Source organism: Ips typographus, linkage group LG1 (genome assembly GCF_016097725.1).
Source record: "Ips typographus isolate SLU linkage group LG1, UJ_Ityp_2.0, whole genome shotgun sequence".
NCBI classification, from domain to species: Eukaryota; Metazoa; Arthropoda; class Insecta; order Coleoptera; family Curculionidae; genus Ips; species Ips typographus.
Genome location: NC_138422.1, coordinates 12,248,542 through 12,268,184, shown reverse-complemented (window position 1 = coordinate 12,268,184; position 19,643 = coordinate 12,248,542). Strand labels below are relative to the sequence as shown.

General features: G+C 33.5%; 2 protein-coding genes across 4 annotated transcripts in view; both read left to right on the top strand.

The window, feature by feature from the left end:
* Window positions 1-794: 794 nt before the first annotated feature.
* Window positions 795-19,643, top strand: part of pyd (zonula occludens-like protein polychaetoid) — a 74,487-nt gene continuing 55,638 nt past the window's right edge. The window contains exon 1 of one of the 3 annotated variants that reach the window (XM_081981712.1): window positions 795-1,077. In XM_081981712.1, the coding sequence (XP_081837838.1) occupies window positions 958-1,077 (120 nt within the window). In that variant the 5' untranslated portion in view covers window positions 795-957. The remainder of the gene's footprint in view (window positions 1,078-19,643) is intronic. The other 2 variants (XM_081981705.1, XM_081981721.1) reach the window with 2 other exon arrangements.
* Window positions 1,485-6,334, top strand: LOC145730641 (heat shock protein 68-like). The gene is made up of 11 exons (XM_081981964.1): window positions 1,485-1,629; window positions 1,681-1,854; window positions 2,255-2,479; window positions 2,542-2,712; window positions 4,527-4,673; window positions 4,727-4,892; window positions 4,943-5,148; window positions 5,206-5,360; window positions 5,417-5,618; window positions 5,682-5,955; window positions 6,029-6,334. Exons 2-11 carry the CDS (start codon window positions 1,755-1,757, stop codon window positions 6,264-6,266), a joined length of 1,884 nt encoding a protein of 627 aa, XP_081838090.1. The 5' UTR covers window positions 1,485-1,629; window positions 1,681-1,754; the 3' UTR covers window positions 6,267-6,334.

Here is a 19,643-nt window from a genome sequence, read left to right as displayed (position 1 = left end):
ACGCCATTTGCTCTGTCGACTTTAAGCTTAGTTTAAACCATAAGTTAAGTGTGATTTTTTTCATCCCAATTGTTACACTCTGAACCACCCTTTACATAAACTTGGTTAAAAGTATGACGATTCAATTCGGTTTTGATCCTGGTTGGACAGCAATGCATTTGATATGGTACAATTCACAAGAAGCACTGCTTCAACTAAACTGAGATTGTACAACCGGGCTTAAAGAGTTAATAAATTTGACAAAAGGAACAATGATACAGTGCATACCTTTTTGGTGTAATAGTGATCAAAACAATAACTCTTCCTTTAAACTATATTGAAAATGAGACACATTTCTATAGGTAATACATACTTAACAATCACGTTGTTTTTTAATGTTCTAGAGCCTTATACTGATTCATACCATTGTTTTGAGACACCCTGTATTGTAGTAGAGCTACTGCGAATCACGATCGAGTCATCATGCACTTTGTTGATTGTAGGATTCGTTGACTCGAGTTCGAGGACCGAAAATTCAGGACACCATGACTCACTTTTTGATCAAGTTAGTCAGTTTTTCCTTATATGGATCCTTATATCTTTTTTCTCATGGGTTGATATTTTAAGAAATTTGTGCAAAAGACAAAAATCTAGTTTTGGCACAGATCAAAAATTTTCACTTGGTCTGAATTAATAAATAGATAAGTTCTCCAATATTTTGTGACAACAATATAAATTAATAATTCTTGCTCTAAGAAGTTTTTGTTTAGAAAAATAAATCAGCATTTTGTATAAACCTTGACATTTTGTGCTCTTTGTGTTATAGGCATTTACAATTGGGGGGCGTCGACAATAAAAAATATTGAGTGTCAGATCGGAATTCCGTTTTGCCTCAAACACATTTTCAGAGAGTTGCCAGTCTGGACCTGGCCGTGTCCTAAATATATTCCATTTTGCGGTGTCGGATGCAGTTTAATTATGTTGAACAAAACATTTCCTTTTAACCGAGTTTCAAACAAAAGTAAAGCTGATGCGACCAGACCGAAACGTCGCAAAGTGAAACGGAAAATCAACCCTAGGAATTTTGTCATCAGAAGGGTAAGTTTCTTTAATAATCTTCCACCTGAGAATTCTGTGGAAATTAAAGAGGCCATCATCAGTATTTAAATTTATAGTAATTGATTAAATAAAACACAAACCCACCTACTTTGACTAATCCCACGTTAATTTTGCTTGGGTGCATCAGGTAAAATAAAATCACTCGATAGTCAAAAATAACACTGTACTGTCCGTGGTTATACAGAGTGAACTAGAATTGCAGTTGGCTAAATAAACCATCACGCATTCTCAACGAGCTTGATGCTCTTTGCAGTGATGTGCAAATCTAGGTCGTCGAATTGTTATGCTTTTAAGTTTGATTATAAAAAAGGGATGTTAAATACATTGTGAACCACACTGTATATGTCATCGATCAAGCAACTTCCGCCAACAATCGAAACGTTGGCTGGCCGCGCAAAAACTGCAGGTTTCATTTTCAATCCGACCACCGGCGTTTCAGTTTATTTAATCAAAGTCAAGGAAATTCAAGTTTTAGTGCCGTGATTTCATAGTGAGCACACGAAAATAGTTTTCTTACGTTTTCCAGAAGTGGTAAGTATTTACTTTGGCGCTATATGAGGGGACTAAAACTTTTTCTTACAGCAAAAGCAACGAGTAAGTTGAGAGGAGTTACCTGAAAAGTCAAAGCTTTGAAATTTTCTGAATATTCGGTAAAAATGGTACGAGGAACTGCCATTGGAATTGACTTGGGGACTACATACTCCTGCGTTGGGGTTTTCCAGCAAGGAAAAGTCGAGATCATCGCTAACGATCAAGGTAATCAATTTTATGTTTATAAATACACTCTAGATGAACTTTTACAATTTTAAAAGCACAAAAAAGTGTAAGAATAACTTTTACATAGGCGCCAATATTTACCCAGTGACAAAGACCATATATGTATAAGCTAATTATATGCGTAGGCATGATGTGTGATTGTTCGGGACTACTCGTCCATAAACAGCATTCTGGAATCTTCACAGTTTTTTTAATTTCATTATTGACTTAAACAACAATTTTTCATTTTTGAGAGTGACTTATATCATAGAACATTTTTTTGGTAGGAAAATATTGACTGCTTGCAAAAACTAGAGCGTATCTGATTTAGAAACTTTTTTATGTTTGGCTTTTGTATTGTTTCTGTAAGCTTTTTTGAATTGCTATTATTTTTCTAAAGGCAATCGAACCACTCCAAGTTATGTTGCCTTCACTGACACCGAAAGACTAATCGGAGATGCGGCAAAGAACCAAGTGGCCATGAACCCCAACAATACCGTCTTCGACGCAAAACGACTGATCGGGAGGAAATTTGACGATCCGAAGATCCAGCAAGATATGAAGCATTGGCCGTTTAAGGTGATCAGTGATGGAGGAAAACCGAAAATTCAAGTGCAATTTAAAGGTTAGTAGTATCCGAAACGTTATGCCAGCAGTACAAAAGCATACTTTATTGATGGTTTTTAGGAGAGACCAAACGATTCGCACCCGAAGAAATAAGCTCGATGGTTTTGACCAAAATGAAGGAAACGGCAGAGGCCTATTTGGGAAAAGCTGTCAACGATGCTGTTATTACAGTTCCGGCTTATTTTAATGACAGCCAGAGGCAGGCTACTAAAGATGCAGGCACAATTGCAGGTATGTATTGAAGTTTTTCCTATTGTCAAAAAACTATACCTTACTTCATTTGAGTAAATTGTTACGAACTCCATTTTAAAGACAAAAACGTTTTGGTACGCCTTATCGATTTTCTTTACATTGCATGTAATAATTAATCATAGGAACTTGGAATATCAACACGAACTTACTTGAATATTTCATATTTCCGCAAATTGTTGCCTGTTAGGTCAGTTTTATGGTAATGTCGTAGGTTATTTGGGTCATTCATTGAAAGTAGAGGATTTCCGGACGGTGAAATAAAATTAGAGCAATAAACAGGGTGTCTCTAAAAGGACGGGTATAGATGGCACCAAAGTAAGTTGTTTTAGCCGCATTAACCTTAGACAATCAGTTGATAGTAAGAGTATGTAATTATTAAATGTAATGTAAAAATGTATTGTATATGAAAGTACGAAGGCGTAGAAGGGCCACAAACATTTTTTTTCTTAAATTCCTCGGAATTTAGGTAAATTCCGACTTCGAACTCTAAATTTAGTAAAATTCCGACTTCAAACTCGGAATTTAGTTGAATTCCGACTTCAAACTCGGAATTTAGTTAAATTCCGACTTTAAACTCGGAATTTAGTTAAATTCCGACTTCCAACTCATTTACATTGTCACATTGCAAAAGCTCTTCAAACCAAATTAGACAACATTTTTCAGTTTGGCAACATTGCAAACATTCTTCGAAGCAAATTAGTAAAATTTGTTAACTTTGGCTACATTGCAAACACACTTCAAAGAAATTAGTCGGACTTGTCAGTTCGGTTACATTACAAACACTCTTCGAACCAAAATTGTAGAATTTGTTAGTTTGATAACATTGCAAGGAACCTTTTGAACCAAATTACCAAATTTTGTCAGTTATGCAACATTGCAAACAGTCTTCGATCTAAATTAGGAGAGTTTGTTAATTTGGCAACATTGCAAGCAAACACACTTCAAAGAAATTAGTTTGAAACTTGTCAGTTTGGACAGATTGGAAACACTCTTCAAACCAAAATTGTAAAATTTGTCAGTTTGATAACATTGCATATACTCTTCAACCCAAATTAGTAAAATTAGTCAGTTTGGCAACATTGCAAACACTCTTTGATCTTAATTAGTAGAATTTGTTAATTTGTCAAGATTGCAAAAACACTCTTCGAACCAAAATAGTAGAATTTGTTAGTTTGACAACATTGCGACTAAATTCCGAGTTTGAAGTCGGAATTTAACTAATTTCCGAGTTCGAAGTCGGAATTTAGTTAATTTCCGAGTTCGAAGTCGGAATTTAGTTAATTTCTGAGTTTGAAGTAAAAATTTAAGAAAAATAATATCTGTGGCCCTTCTACGCCTTCGTATGAAAGAAACTCGGATGACACATTTAGATCAGGTAATTCTCATCACCCTGTACATAAAAATAGTCAAAAAATTTGAATTTGACACATTTAAAAACTCCCGTATACAAAATTTCTTATATTTCTAATTCACTAAAGTCATCTACCTGTGCTACAGCGTTATCCAGACCTTTCAGAATCACCATGAATCAATTTTGGCATGTAAATGATAAGTTCAGTTGCAACACATCGTCGAGAACGTTGGGTTAACAGCGAATCTCTCCATAACTTTGAAAAACATCGATCAAGATATGTGGAATATCCATTCCTATGTATCTGACTTTTTTGTGCCTAAAAGCATTTGAAAGCTGTCTAGAAAAATAACAAATTCAACTACAAACTAAACATCAGGAGTTCACACAAAAATACTTTATTGTATTTACATGTATCTGTTTCAACTTTCTATTTCTTCAGGGATCAACGTCCTTAGAATCATAAATGAACCAACTGCAGCGGCTCTGGCTTACGGTTTAGATAAAAACTTAAAAGGAGAAAAAAACGTCCTCATTTTTGACTTGGGTGGAGGAACGTTTGATGTGTCCATTCTCACTATCGATGAAGGTATCTTCTTCTCATTTTACTGAAACAATTTTACTTACCATTGAGCGACACAGGTTCGCTATTTCAAGTAAAATCAACTGCTGGAGATACTCACTTGGGGGGCGAAGACTTTGACAACCGTTTAGTGAACTATTTCGCTGACGAATTTAAAAGGAAGTTCAAGAAAGACTTGAGCAAAAGTTCTAGAGCACTTCGACGTCTCAGAACGGCAGCTGAAAGGTTGTATTTTATTAACAGATATAGGAAAAAGCTAATTGGATACATTTTAGGGCAAAACGTACTTTGAGTTCCAGTACCGAAGCCTCTTTGGAAATCGACGCCCTTTTTGAAGGGGTGGACTTTTACACGAAAATATCTAGGGCGAGATTTGAAGAATTGAATGCGGATCTCTTTAAGAGCACTCTGGCCCCGGTCGAAAAGGCTCTAAAAGACGCCTCCATGGATAAAAGTAGTATTAACGACGTTGTTTTAGTAGGTTAGTATTTTGTTGTAAGTTTATCGATTGTATGGTATTAATTAATTGATGGGTCAGGTGGATCTACCAGAATCCCTAAAATTCAATCATTGTTGCAAAACTATTTCCATGGCAAGCAACTTAATTTGAGCATTAATCCTGATGAGGCGGTTGCGTATGGTGCTGCTGTACAAGCTGCCATTTTAAGCGGTGACCAAAGCTCTAAAATACAGGTTAACTGATGAGTTTAATTTCAAACTAATTATTTTAAATTAAACCACTTATTTAGGATGTCTTACTAGTGGATGTAACACCTTTGTCGTTGGGCATTGAAACTGCAGGCGGAATTATGTCGAAAATTGTTGAGAGGAACGCCAGGATTCCTTGCAAGCAGTCCCAAACCTTTACCACCTACTCGGACAACCAACCCGCAGTTACTATTCAAGTTTTTGAAGGCGAACGTGCCATGACGAAAGACAATAGTTTACTCGGTATACTAAAATCCTGATTGGAACTGTCATCCAGAGGTTTTACATAAGGATTTATTTACACAGGGACTTTCGACCTGACGGGGATTCCACCAGCACCGAGAGGAATCCCTCAAATCGACGTTACTTTTGACTTGGATGCTAATGGGATTTTAAACGTTACAGCTGTGGAGAGTGGAACAGGAAAATCTAGGAATATCACTATCAAGAACGACAAAGGACGTTTGTCTAAAACAGAAATTGAAAAAATGCTGGAAGAGGCTGAGCGATACAAAGAAGAGGATAATATGCAGCGGGACAAGGTTGCAAGCAGAAATAAATTAGAGGGTTATGTTTTCAGGTTTGTGCTGAATCAGGGTGTGGATAAATACAAAGTCACCTTAAATACCAATGAAATTAAAACAATATTTTAGTCTTCGTCAAGCGGTGGAAGAAGCTGGAACAAAATTAAGCGACTCTGATAAGAGAAAAGTGCAAAACGAATGTGATAACTGCATCAGTTGGCTTGATCGGAATCAAATGGCAGAAAAAGACGAATATGAGTATCGTTTAAAGGAATTACAGAATATTTGTAGTCCTGTGATGTCAAAGTTGCATAAGGGTAGAGGAGCTAGAGGAGAGGATGGACCAACGATCGAAGAAGTAGATTAAAGTAAAAAACTTTTTGAGGTAGTTAAGTAATTGTTTCACACAAAATACAAATATGCGTACACACTAGACTGCAGTTGTTTCTTATTAATCGATAACCTGTATTTGTGGAAAGGTCACTAAATACAATTTGAAACTAATAACAGTGAACCAAGGTAATATTGTGATTTTTTATTTAAATTGCTTATTTGGAAGAAGGTACACAACAATTAGCGTTGGGCTAATAAAATATTTTCAGTAATTTAAAAAACATGAACAACCAAACACATCTTTTTGGAACTGTGAAGATTGCATTCACCATCAAACACTGATCAACATCTGCACTGAAATTTCATTTCACTTTTCTGTTATTGTGTTTTGTCTTGTCTGTGACAAATAGATTAGTTATTAAGAAAGCAGCAATAATTAAACAAATTTTCTCTATTTAAATAAGAAACTCCTTTATAAAACCAAATTTAGACTAATAATAGCATTCACCACGTGAATATCATGTCTAAGCTTAAAGCTGATGAGACTTAATGCCATTAAAATGACCTGATGTGCATACTGACCCTGTTTACTTTGTATTCTGTAAAATAAATTGTGACAAAAGTACGTGATATTTTAACTTTCGTTCCACCTTAATACTTAATCTTATTAGGTGCTTTTACTTGTCACGTTTAGCTAATAAAATGTGCTACATTTTTACAACTGACATTTTGTGTTCAGTAAGAAATGTCCAAGATACCTATCAAGAACAACAAAATCGTGGTTACCTAGATTGTCTCAACATTGTTGGTCACATTTCGACTTTACGTCTTGACGATAATCTCCAACAAACCAAAACCAGCATGTTTTTGTTGTTTTTTTTATTAATACATTAAAAAAGATGAACTAATATTTGTTAAAGGCCATATATCGACAGAATCCAGGAATCACTAAACTCCTAAAAATCGTGACCAGTGACATCAGCTTAATCATGTTTAATCATGTAATCAAATCTAACCTCAATTCACGAATAGAGTATTCCAATCATTTTAGGACACGTGACTTTGACAGATGTCGGCCATATTACTGTGGGGAAAAAATTAATAAATAAGTATGTTTTTTCATGCATTTATTGAGGCATTTTTTCTAATATGTCGGAAGTTGCATTTAAACTCCTATTTCTCTCAGGCACGCAAGAATTCGAAAATAAACGAAATCCTGTAACTGTGATTTTTACATGGTCATTCCATATTTTTTAACAACACTACTAGAATCTTAATTTGTATGTTTTAAAATATATTTTCTATAAAGCTTTAAACCTTTTACTAGTGATCTTTTTCTTCTGGAATTCTCTATGATATGTAATGTTTCACAATTCACACTATTTTGGATTTCCTTAATTGGTTCCTGAATCTTGCAGTAATTATTACAAGCAATTACAAATTTAATTGACCTTAATAATTAACTGGTTAACACTAAAATCTTCTCGGCAATATTTGAATTTCAAGTGCAAACTATGTAAACACCTTTCTTATTTTCTTTTTGATATTTTAAATTTTTAAATGGAATTTGAATGCATTAATAATGTCCGAATAAGTTACAGAAGACACCAATCTTTGAATTTGACACCAGATAGTGCTCTGACCCGATGCAATATATGCTAATTGCTCAGAAATTGTCAAAATGTCATAAGGATTAATGATTCAAAAAAAAAATACTTCCTCAGGTTACCTGATTGCTTTTCCAAATTTTTGACACTTGATTTGACCTTGTGCCGAAAGCTTAAAAGTGATTTTCTAAGGTCAGGTGACTGATGATTTTTCAAATTCTAACAAATAATGGTATATTATTAACCAAGGTTTAGATAGAAGCTTTTATTGACCGCATGTCAAGTTAAGAGTAAGACATAAGGTTAATAAAATCTGCCTAAACCGTGGATAATATAGCATTTTTTCCACTATTAACAATATTTTTGATGGTCATTTTATTGAAAATTTAAAAATTTAAGATAACAACAAAACAACAACATGAAGGGACAACCCACCGCCCTCTATACTAGAAAGCCTAAAATGTCACTTAATGGCGGCGTTAGCGGTTTTCGTTTTATACACAAACGTATGCAGATGCAGTAAGAAATATGTTTTTAATTGTTTCGTGTAGTTGAGTGCAAGTTGTGAGTGAAAAATCAAAAAAATGTTCATTTTTGATACAGATATGTATAGATAGAGCTTTTTTACACAATCAAGTCCAGCCTAAACAAATTGGTTACAACATTTGTCCTGGAAAGTACAACACAGAGCAAACTAGTTTAAACACTGTTCAGTATAAGAAAATCTGTAAATCCTTGAAACTAGGTAAGCAAAACTGGTAAATGGTTCTTACGTTATTACCAAGAACATTCATTCAAAATTATTTTTGTTGCTCTTACAATGAAGGATGCTTTAAAATGTAACTCACATACCAGTGCATGTAACAAGTACCTAATAAGTTTACTGTACTAGAAAGCTCTTGTACCTACCATTGAGTATAGTGTTGGAGTAAAATCATCCCACTTCAAAGTGTTCAACCACTGTTGAGTTGGATCCGGTTTTTTGTAAAGTAAAAACCTGACACGGTTGGCTTTTTTCTGAATTGCTGTTACAATGTGGCTTGAAAAACTTATGAACGACAGCAAACAAAAATAACTTACGCAAATAACCTCAAGTTTTGATTTTAAACCGTAAAAATTCATCTAATCCTCAAAAAACTCAATTTCCACAATACAAACTGTCACCACTATCCCCGCCATATTGGAATTTTTGACAAGCACCTTCTAGGCTTTCTAGTATAACGTGTATTTTTAAAGTCAACATTAAGTTGTGATGAATGACGTCAGAGAATGGTTTTGTTGAAGTAGTGTTGAGATTGTGTTGGAACTGTTAAGCTGGTTGGCAACATTTTTCTTGTTGACTGTTGACTTAAAAAACGGGATTTTGTGATCGATGACACTACTGACAGAACTGACATTTAAAAAACCTTTGCTGAGTATTTTACACCTTTTCTATTTTCCTTAATCAACAAACACAACAAACAATAACAAATGCCGGAAAGGCTAATACATAACCTCAAAAAAGCTTACATTGTCATTGGTCAAAATTGACTTCCAACATGAAATCAACAAATCCATCAGCTCTGAGGCTTGGTGGAACGTTGAGGCTATGTTGTTTTCATCACAGATTTATGTTGACTTAAAAGACAGTGACAGTTGGATCCACCATTAATTCATCAGCACTTTAAGAACACTTTTTATAAAATTGTGGTGCTTGTGTTGGCAACAATACCTAAACTGTTGACTTTAAAAATACGCGTATAGTTAGGCGGTGGACAACCTAATTTATCGGTCTCTGTCAAAGTCAAGTATATTTCATATGTCAGATGTCTTAATGGACATTGACATTATTATTTACCTAGGTCAATAAAATTTTATTTTTTGTTGTGTTTGTGCCAGACTAGAACTAGAGATTAGACTCTATTATTGACCTAGGTCAACAATGACCATTAAGGTAGAGGAAACTAATTTCTCAAGTCACTAATCGGTCAATAATGGTATGTTTATTATGTTGTAGTGGAAAAAAATATTTTTTTCGGGTTATATTTTGATTGATTTGATTATCTTCTAACTGTCATAGTAACCAAGTTAGAACGTGTCAAATAAAGACACCTATCATTTAAAAGAAACAGTTGAAAAATTAAATATATAGTCTTCAGGTTTCCTGTTTGATCGCCTCTTCTGCGGATGGTGTACAAATTTTAAACTCTTTTTTCCCCATAGGGTCTCACCCAGCCCTAAATGGGTCTAGTTTAAGTTTTTTGTTTTAATTTAATGTGCTAGAGTTAGTTTTTTCTCCATAATGAGCTTTGTTCGCCTATTGAACTATGTTAAATTCACTAATTCGGTATAACATGGGTCTCTCTGTCTCTCCCCTTGTAAAAAGACAGTAGTCACATTGATCGACTGATTTGAGCTCCTGAAGATGGTCATTTATGTGACCGAAACTTGTTGAGCAGACCTTACCATCTAAAGTCATAATAAAGTATTGTGGAGAAGACTGTTTGTCATTTCCTTCCTTTCGTAAATATATAGTATTTTAAATTTAGACAGTGGTAAAATTGTAACAACTACGTCACGTGACTTTGATAATTCAATTTTTGAGCTTGCAACACTGTAAAGACTAGTTGACATTGTCAAAAACAGTGACGTGACCTTCAAAACGCAGTTTAAACTTTGGAAAATTGATAAATAAAATTTGGACAGTTGTAAAAACTTAAATTTGCAAAGTACACGTCACTTGACGTTGATAATGCAATTCTGAGCTTGCACCACTATAAAGGCCAGTTGAGATCTGTCAAAATTAATCACGTGACCGATAAAATGTGGTCTAAACTTTAAAAACTTGGCAAATTAAATTTAGACTATTTTAGTCAGTTGTAAAAGCTGAAATTGTAAGAGACACATCACGTGACTGATTATGCAATTTTAGATCTTGCAATACTGTAAGTCCAGTTGACACCTGTCAAAAACAGTCACGTGACCTTAAAAATGTAGTTTAAATGTTGAAAAATTGGTAAATTATTATAATAATTTGTAATGCATCATGTTGTTTTAACTTAATATCATCATTATATCATGTCACAAAGATTTTACCATAATAATTACATGTGCGATCAATATTGTTAGATTGATACACTATATTGTCTACTGCTTGGTCTACTATAATATATGTATTCCTTAAAATATCGTAAAATTTCCTTTATTTTGGCTTTATTTCGCTCAAAATTCCAATGAAAATATCTCAAAACATTTTGAAGTATACAGTCAATGCGTCAAAATTCTATGAAATGCATCGAAATGCCTCGTAATACCTCAAAATGCTGGTAATACTGACAAAGTGCCTCATAATAACTCGAATTACCTCGAGTGTGTACACCAAAATACTTCGGCGATCTAGCCCTCGGTGAAAGTGAAATGAAAAGCAAATATCGTAAAATGAAATGTGACATGATTTGCATGACTGTCATGTATAACTTATGACGTTTTTGATTGACATGTTTAGTGCAAAAGTGGTGTATTGCCATACTGTTAGAGCAGATATGATTATATTAATGTTGTACTAAATTTGCCAATCGAAAAGGCCATTATTACACTGTTGCAAATGTAAATGCTGCTTTGACTTTTATTGTCTAATTCTAAAACAATAAAAGTTGTCAAATTTAAATCTGCTTGACCAGTGGAGAATAACCGAGGACAATAACTAACTGAATCATCATTTAAAATTTTCACAAATGACAGTGTTTCTAGTTTCTAGGTTCTATATCTACTGATATTACGACAAAGTTTGTACAGGGTGCTGCATTTTCGATGGTTTTACGGGGTACAGAGAAAACGGTAATAGATAGAAAAAAAGTAGCATACGTGTTCCGATCTCATTTTCTGAGCTGAGAGGACTGGCGAAGAGTGCGCTGCGCAAACTTCTTTTGTTTCAAAGATACGGGGGTTTTTTGAAAATTGGTCATTTTGGAACATCCTCTGTATTTCATTTGCTATTAAAGTTATCAAAAAAGGAAAAACGGTTTCCGGTAGAAGTTTTGACGTAGAATCCAATGGCGTAGTCTGTTTTTTTCTATTACGTTTAGTTTCTGACATATGACACTAAGTTATATTTTTTTAAATGGAACACCCTATATATTTTTAGTTCATTTAATTCTGTTTATTTTTACCTTTTCAACGGTGTATTACAACATATAAGTTTGTAGAGGTTAATCCTGTTATTTTAAAAAAAGGACCTTTGCTAAGCTAAAAAAAGGCCAATATCTAAAATACCAAACAAAATCGGAAATCATATAAGCTAACACATCAGAAAATTAAATATTTTTAATAAATCTTATTAAAAATCTAAGTTACAAACAGTTCTACCGTTACTTTAATAAGAAAAGTGGCCATTTCTATTTTCTTCTATTTTTAAGGTAGAAGTTAAAAAAACTGTTTATAAACGACATGTAACATGTTAATATGAATATAGCCAAATTTGGTTTCGACTGGGTATTTTTATACATATTATTTAGCACTTTTTTATTAAGGAAACGCTTTTCATTTTTCAAAAACCCCTCGTATCTTTGAAACAAAAGAAGTTTGCGCAGCCCACTCTTCGCCAGTCATCTCAGCTCGGAAAATGTATAACGTATACGTGTTCCGATCTCATTTTCCGAGCTGAGATGACTGGCGAAGAGTGGGCTGCGCAAACTTCTTTTGTTTCAAAGATACGGGGGGTTTTTGAAAATTGGTCATTTTGGAACCTCCTCTGTATTTCATTTGCTATTAAAGTTATCAAAAAAGGAAGAACGCTTTCCGGTAGAAGTTTTGACGTAGAATCCAATGGCGTAGTCAGTTTTTTTCTATTACGTTTAGTTTCTGACATATGACACTAAGTTATATTTTTTTAAATGGAACACCCTATATATTTTTAGGTCATTTAATTCTGTTGATTTTTACTATTTCAACGGTGTATTAAAACATATGTTTGTAAACGTTAATCTTCGTAATTAGAAAAAAAGCGTTTCCTTAATAAAAAAGTGCTAAATAATATGTATAAAAATACCCAGTCGAAACCAAATTTGGCTATATTCATATTAACATGTTACATGTCGTTTATAAACAGTTTTTTTAACTTCTACCTTAAAAATAGAAGAAAATAGAAATGGCCACTTTTCTTATTAAAGTAACGGTAGAACTGTTTGTAACTTAGATTTTTAATAAGATTTATTAAAAATATTTAATTTTCTGATGTGTTAGCTTATATGATTTCCGATTTTGTTTGGTATTTTAGATATTGGCCTTTTTTTAGCTTAGCAAAGGTCCTTTTTTTAAAATAACAGGATTAACCTCTACAAACTTATATGTTGTAATACACCGTTGAAAAGGTAAAAATAAACAGAATTAAATGAACTAAAAATATATAGGGTGTTCCATTTAAAAAAATATAACTTAGTGTCATATGTCAGAAACTAAACGTAATAGAAAAAAACAGACTACGCCATTGGATTCTACGTCAAAACTTCTACCGGAAACCGTTTTTCCTTTTTTGATAACTTTAATAGCAAATGAAATACAGAGGATGTTCCAAAATGACCAATTTTCAAAAAACCCCCGTATCTTTGAAACAAAAGAAGTTTGCGCAGCGCACTCTTCGCCAGTCCTCTCAGCTCAGAAAATGAGATCGGAACACGTATGCTACTTTTTTTCTATCTATTACCGTTTTCTCTGTACCCCGTAAAACCATCGAAAATGCAGCACCCTGTACAATTTACACAATTTGTAATATAAAAATAAACAAATTTTGGTCCAGTACCACTAAATCTGCGTGTCGTAACATTGAATATAAAACGCAAATAAATTTGGGTTTGTTGGGGCCGTAAATAACAAAACATCGAGAGAGAGAAGGACCTCGATGCGTTTCAATCTCAAGTTTCTTGAGTTGGTTCGGTTCTCGGTCGCCGATGAACCGATCGGCCGAAGTCAGGGCAGGCAGCAAAACGAGAAGAACGGAAAATAGAATAACGTCGACCGGGGCCGGATGACGCACGCATACCGACGCGAATAACGAAAATTTCCACGAGTTTTTCAAACTTTCCGAACGGGTTTTCACACGCGAATCGGACCACGGTTGTATTTTCGCGCCACAATGCCGATTTTCGGCACGGTAATCGTTTAAAAACTCGGTGAAAAAAAAAACGTGGACAAGTTGGAATGCGTCGCCTTTTAAAAATCCGAACCAATGACCGGCGACCAAGGATAAAAGTTGATTTTTAATGCGGTGGTGGTGCGGCTCAAGGCGACAAACGGCTGGGTTTTGTGTTTAGTTTTTGGACTATTTGTGTTTATTTATTTTGTCTAGATATTTTATTGTTTGTTGTGTTGCTAAAACTATGACCCTGAAGAAATACAGTTTTGAGTTTTTGTAAACTTTTCTTGAATTATTTTTTGTTTTGCTACTGTCAAACATGGATAATTTGGCCATCAACAATTTGGGCATTAATTTACCTGAGGTGAGTTTGTTTAAATCTAATTTCAATACTAACTAACCCATAATGGTGTGTCCTTAATAGAAAAAAACATGGCTTTTATGGTTTTAAAAATTTATAGCAGGTGTTTTTACCCTAAATTTCTAGTTTACTTCAGAATTGTTTGCTCTTAGCTGTATTGGGTAAGTAGATACACCTATTAACAGTTGTTACAAACTTTGTTCTACCTCAAGAGCTAGACTTTTTAAGTGTTTTCCAATAAAACACTAGTATTTTATTTTAAGGAGTTTTGAATTTAATACTATTTTCTTAAGTTTTTTCTACAATCAGAAGGCAAGGCAGGTAAATAATAAATTAGCTTGGAATACAGAAATATTGGGATTTTTTTCAGAATTATGTCATTCACTGAAACCTATTTGTTTTTGGATTCTCTTTGCTGTGAACCTCACTGTGAACACAAAATCCAGCACAAAGTAAACATGAAAAAATTTTAATAAAATAAAATAAACGTTTACTTATGTACAGGGTGTCCCATAACTATACAGTGCGTATTTTTTAACGCGCAACATAGGATTTTACGTGTTAAATTTTTAAGCCCATGTTAGACCATGTTATTTTGGAACTACAAGTATAAAACTTGACGGGTGGCTGTTTCGTACCCTGAAGCTTGAGTAAGTTTACCAATTCGGCCTAAAAAGTGTTAAAAAGCTTGCAAAAATCATCTCGAAAAGGTTTTATCGTTTCATACTCCCTGTATGCATTGTTGTTCTTTGTTGTTTTTGATACTGGCACGGCAGGTAGCAGGTAAAATTTGGCGTAGAAAGTAAAACAGGGTGATCATTAACTTTATATCAAGAAAGTTAAGAACAAAAGAAGTATTTTTATAAGTGAATTGTTCAAAGTGACCTCCGTTTGAAGCCAAACAGTATTCCAAACAATCATAAAATGCGCTTTTGACGTTCAAAAGATGTCGGGTTGTGATGCAGTCAAAATATGTCACTTTACCTGTTACCTGCCCTGCCAGTATAAAAACAACAAGGAACAACAATGCATACAGGGAGTATGGAACGATAAAATCTTTTCGAAAAAAAATGATATTTTTTTCCAGTTTTTAATCACTTTTTAGACCAAATTGGTAGACTTACTTAAGCTTCAGGGTACTAAAGACACACCCGTCAAGTTATAGACTTGCAGTTCCAAAATAAAATGGTCTAACATGGGCTTAAAAATTTAACACGTAAAATCCTATGTTGCGCGTTAAAAAAAACGCACTGTATAACAATCTCTCCCGAGCATACAGGGGAGGTTAAAATAATATGATTTGTTCATTTACAAACTTTTCCTAAAGTCACTCCTAAGGGAAATATTGAAATCTGAAAGCAAAGAACTGCCTTCCAATTAACGTTTTTGGCCCTTTTGAACCACTTTGTATTTTGTAATGATTTTTGGGTTTAATGTTTTATCCAAAGAGACTTTCTATTAGACATCAAAACCAGGTATCTCCGTCTTTGCAGAATAACCGGAACTAACGACTAACTTAAGACACAATTTGTTTAAACTTTGACATTGTGGTTTAAGCAGTTCAATGAAAAATCGATTTATCTCGAAAACCGTTCATTTTATCGAAATAAAAGATGAGTACAATTTTTCGATAAAAATGTCAAGAATTAATGGCGTTTGCAGCTGATAATAATGACAGCTGTCAAAGTTTAAGCAAATTGTGTCTTAGGTACCAGCAGTTAGTTCCTGTCTTTCTGCTAAGATGAGATACCTACCTGGTTTTGATGTCAAATAGAAGGTCTCTTTCGATAAAACATTAAACCCAAAAATCATTAAAATATACAAAGTGGTTCAAAAGTTACGGCCAAAAACGTTAATTAGAAGGCAGTTCTTTGGGGCTCGATATTTCCCTTAGAAGTGACTTAAAAAAAAATTAATTATATGAACAAATCGTATTATTTTGACCTCCCCTGTATGCCACCGAGAGATTGTCATATAGTTATGGGACACCCTGTATTCTAGATTCTATTCAACAAATATTTTCTTTTTATTTTTAGATTACTTTTATTTTATTGGTTTTATAAATCCAGTTCTGGATCCAGTTTAACATTAGATAATTCCAGACATTCATTTTTTGTCATTGTGTGTGGGGTTTGTCAAAAAAAATGTGAACATTCCAATACATATAAATAACTCCCTCTAAACTAAACATGTAAAAAAGTCCATCCAAATGCAATTTTTGAAAACTGAATATAATTTATATTTCGATTTATTTTATTATAATACATCAATAAAGTAACAATTTTAAAAATCTGCTTTGTGTAAGCCGCTTTTCTAGAGACTGGGCAGACCTTCATTTTAAACTAGAATGGATGTATTAAAGGGGGTCTGGTTGATATTAATGATGTTCCTATTTTGTATTTCATATAGTCATTAGGGTACAAAAGTAAAATTAACTTAATATTTGAATTATACCGAGGAATGTACAGGATGTCAACGGCCCTTTAACTATTTTGTTAATTATTTTAGAAAAAAAATTTTTAGGTATACAAAAGTTGTAGAATTTGTTCTAAAGATTTGAACATAACTTATTTGAATTGTACAGGATGTCCCAAAAAGTGTGACAAACCAAACTTATGTTTTTTTTCTTATGAAATACCCTGTATATTATTCAACTGTTGAATAGAGCACGTCGAGATTTATCTGTTGGCGAACTCCGTAACGATGTAGGAAATAGAAAACACATAGAAATAGACAAGAAAGATAATTTCTTTCTATTAACTGTTGGTACTCTCTAAGCTATTTTCTATCACATTCGGCTGACACCGTCAACAGAAAACGGGAACTTATCGGTCCTAAAAACATTGACTAATTTCTAGTAATAAATCTAGGGATTTTACTTGTTTCGTCGTATTCGGGGTTAATGACAATAAGTATCAATGACAATAATTTGAATAATTCTACGTTTTTTACTTTCTTTTTCAGTAATTAATCATATATTTCAAAGTTTACATTCTAAAATAATCCGTTTTGTTGCCATTTTTGTTGTTGGTTTTATTTATTGTAGTTCTGCCTCTTCAGTTTCTTATTTTCTTGTTAGACCATTAATATTTTTCAGTTGCTTGTAAACATGCTACCAATTTTTATGCATTTTGTGAAGAAAGTAGGATGGGACTTTAAGATGTGTTGATGGAACCCATATAGCCATAACACAACCATTCCATCATGAACAGCTTACACTTCAAAAACAATAACTAATAGATGCATTAACACTTTAACTAAAAACTCAAAAACAAAGAAAGGGGGGTGCAAATTCAATCAATTGGTCCCCAACACAACCTTATTGACACAATGTTGACACTGACGGGCATAAAGGTTAAAAAACAAAACGTTTGAATTTTAGAAGACGACAGAAAAGAAAGATTGGCAAATACAAAATTTCATAGCCGCAAGAGAGATAAAATCATAGCAAGACCTCATTTGGTTTTTCTATTTTACACAACCCGAAAAGCTACGTTGAGTGCCGATCTTCGCCAATTGAAACGTAAAGAGTACCATATATTAGGATAGAAAAGGGTTTTCTATGATGGCAAAGAAATTTCCCTGCTATTCCTTAGAGAGTTCGCCTTCTGTAATACTTTTCTCAAAAAATGAGAAAAAGCAAATCTTTCAAACCACCCTGACATAATTCAAAATGCCATTACAAATGAAGTGAATAGAATTAATAGAAATCATGGGGACTTTTGAATTGAATTTCCAGTATTTATGGTTTTACCAAAATTAGTTTTCAATTTGTTATACATATTTTTTTAAATACTATACAGGGTGACCCACGACGAAAGATATCGATTGATAATGGGAAAAGTATAAATAGGAGAGTTTTGAAAATTTGGCAGGATACTGATGTAGGCATGCCCAATCTAACTAAAATATTTTCAAGATGGTTGCACTTCTGTTTATACCGGAAGTCGATCACAACTTTCTTATTTTAAATAGAACACCCTATATATTATTACATATTTGGATTCCTCACAAAATTCTGACCAACTTTTGTGTACAATGCCGTATGCCTATCTCTAGCTGTTTTCGCAATATTTGATGTTTTTCCAAAAAAGTGACAAGTTGCAAGGCTCAACATATTTTTGTACTCTCTCAAAACGGTATATCATTTTGCAATGAAACTTTGGGTTATTGTAAATAAAGGTTCGTTTTATTGAACTGAGGGTGCGTAATAACTCATTTGTATACAGGGTCGTCAAAAAAAAATCATAAACCTGCGACTAAAAAAAATGAAAAATTTCAAGTTTTTTAAATAGAAACCCACATTTTTTATGAAATCCAACCCATTTCGTTTTATTTGAGAATAAACATTTTTTATTATTAAAACTCCAGAAGGCGAACTCCGTAACGATGTAGGAAATAGAAAACGCATAGAAATAGACAAGAAAGAAAATTTCTTTCTATTAACTGTTGATACTCTCTAAGCTGTTTTCTATCACATTCGGCTGACACCGTCAACAGAAAATGGGAACTTATCGGTCCTAAAAACATTGACTAATTTCTAGTAATAAATCTAGGGCTTTAACTTGTTTCGTCGTATTCAGGGTTAATGACAAGTATCAATGACAATAATTTGAATAATTCTACGTTTTTTACTTTCTTTTTCAGTAATTAATCATATATTTCAAAGTTTACATTCTAAAATAATCCGTTCTGTTGCCATTTTTGTTGTTGGTTTATTTATTGTAGTTCTGTCTCTTCAGTTTCTTATTTTCTTGTAAGACCATTAATATTTTTCAGTTGCTTGTAAACATGCTACCAATTTTTATGCATTTTGTGAAGAAAGTAGGATGGGACTTTAGGATGTGTTGATGGCGCCATAACACAACCATTCCATCATGAACAGCTTACACCTCAAAAACAATAACTAATAGATGCATTAACACTTTAACTAAAAACTCAAAAACAAAGAAAGGGGGGTGCAAACACAATCAATTGGTCCCCAACACAACCTTAATGACACAATGTTGACACTGACGGGCTTAAAGGTTAAAAAACAAAACATTTGAATTTTAAAGGACGACGGAAAAGAAAGATTGACAAATACAAAATTTCATAGCCGCAAGAGAGATAAAATCATAGCAAGACCTCATTTGGTCTTTCTATTTTACACAACCCGAATAGCTACGTTGAGTGCCGATCTTCGCCAATTGAAACGTAGAGAGTACCATATATTACGATAGAGAAGGATTTTCTATGATAACAAAGAAATTTCCTTGCTATTCGTTAGAGAGTTCGCCTTCAGATTTCTTGAAAATTTCTCTCTCTAATTACGTGTGGATTTATGTCACACCA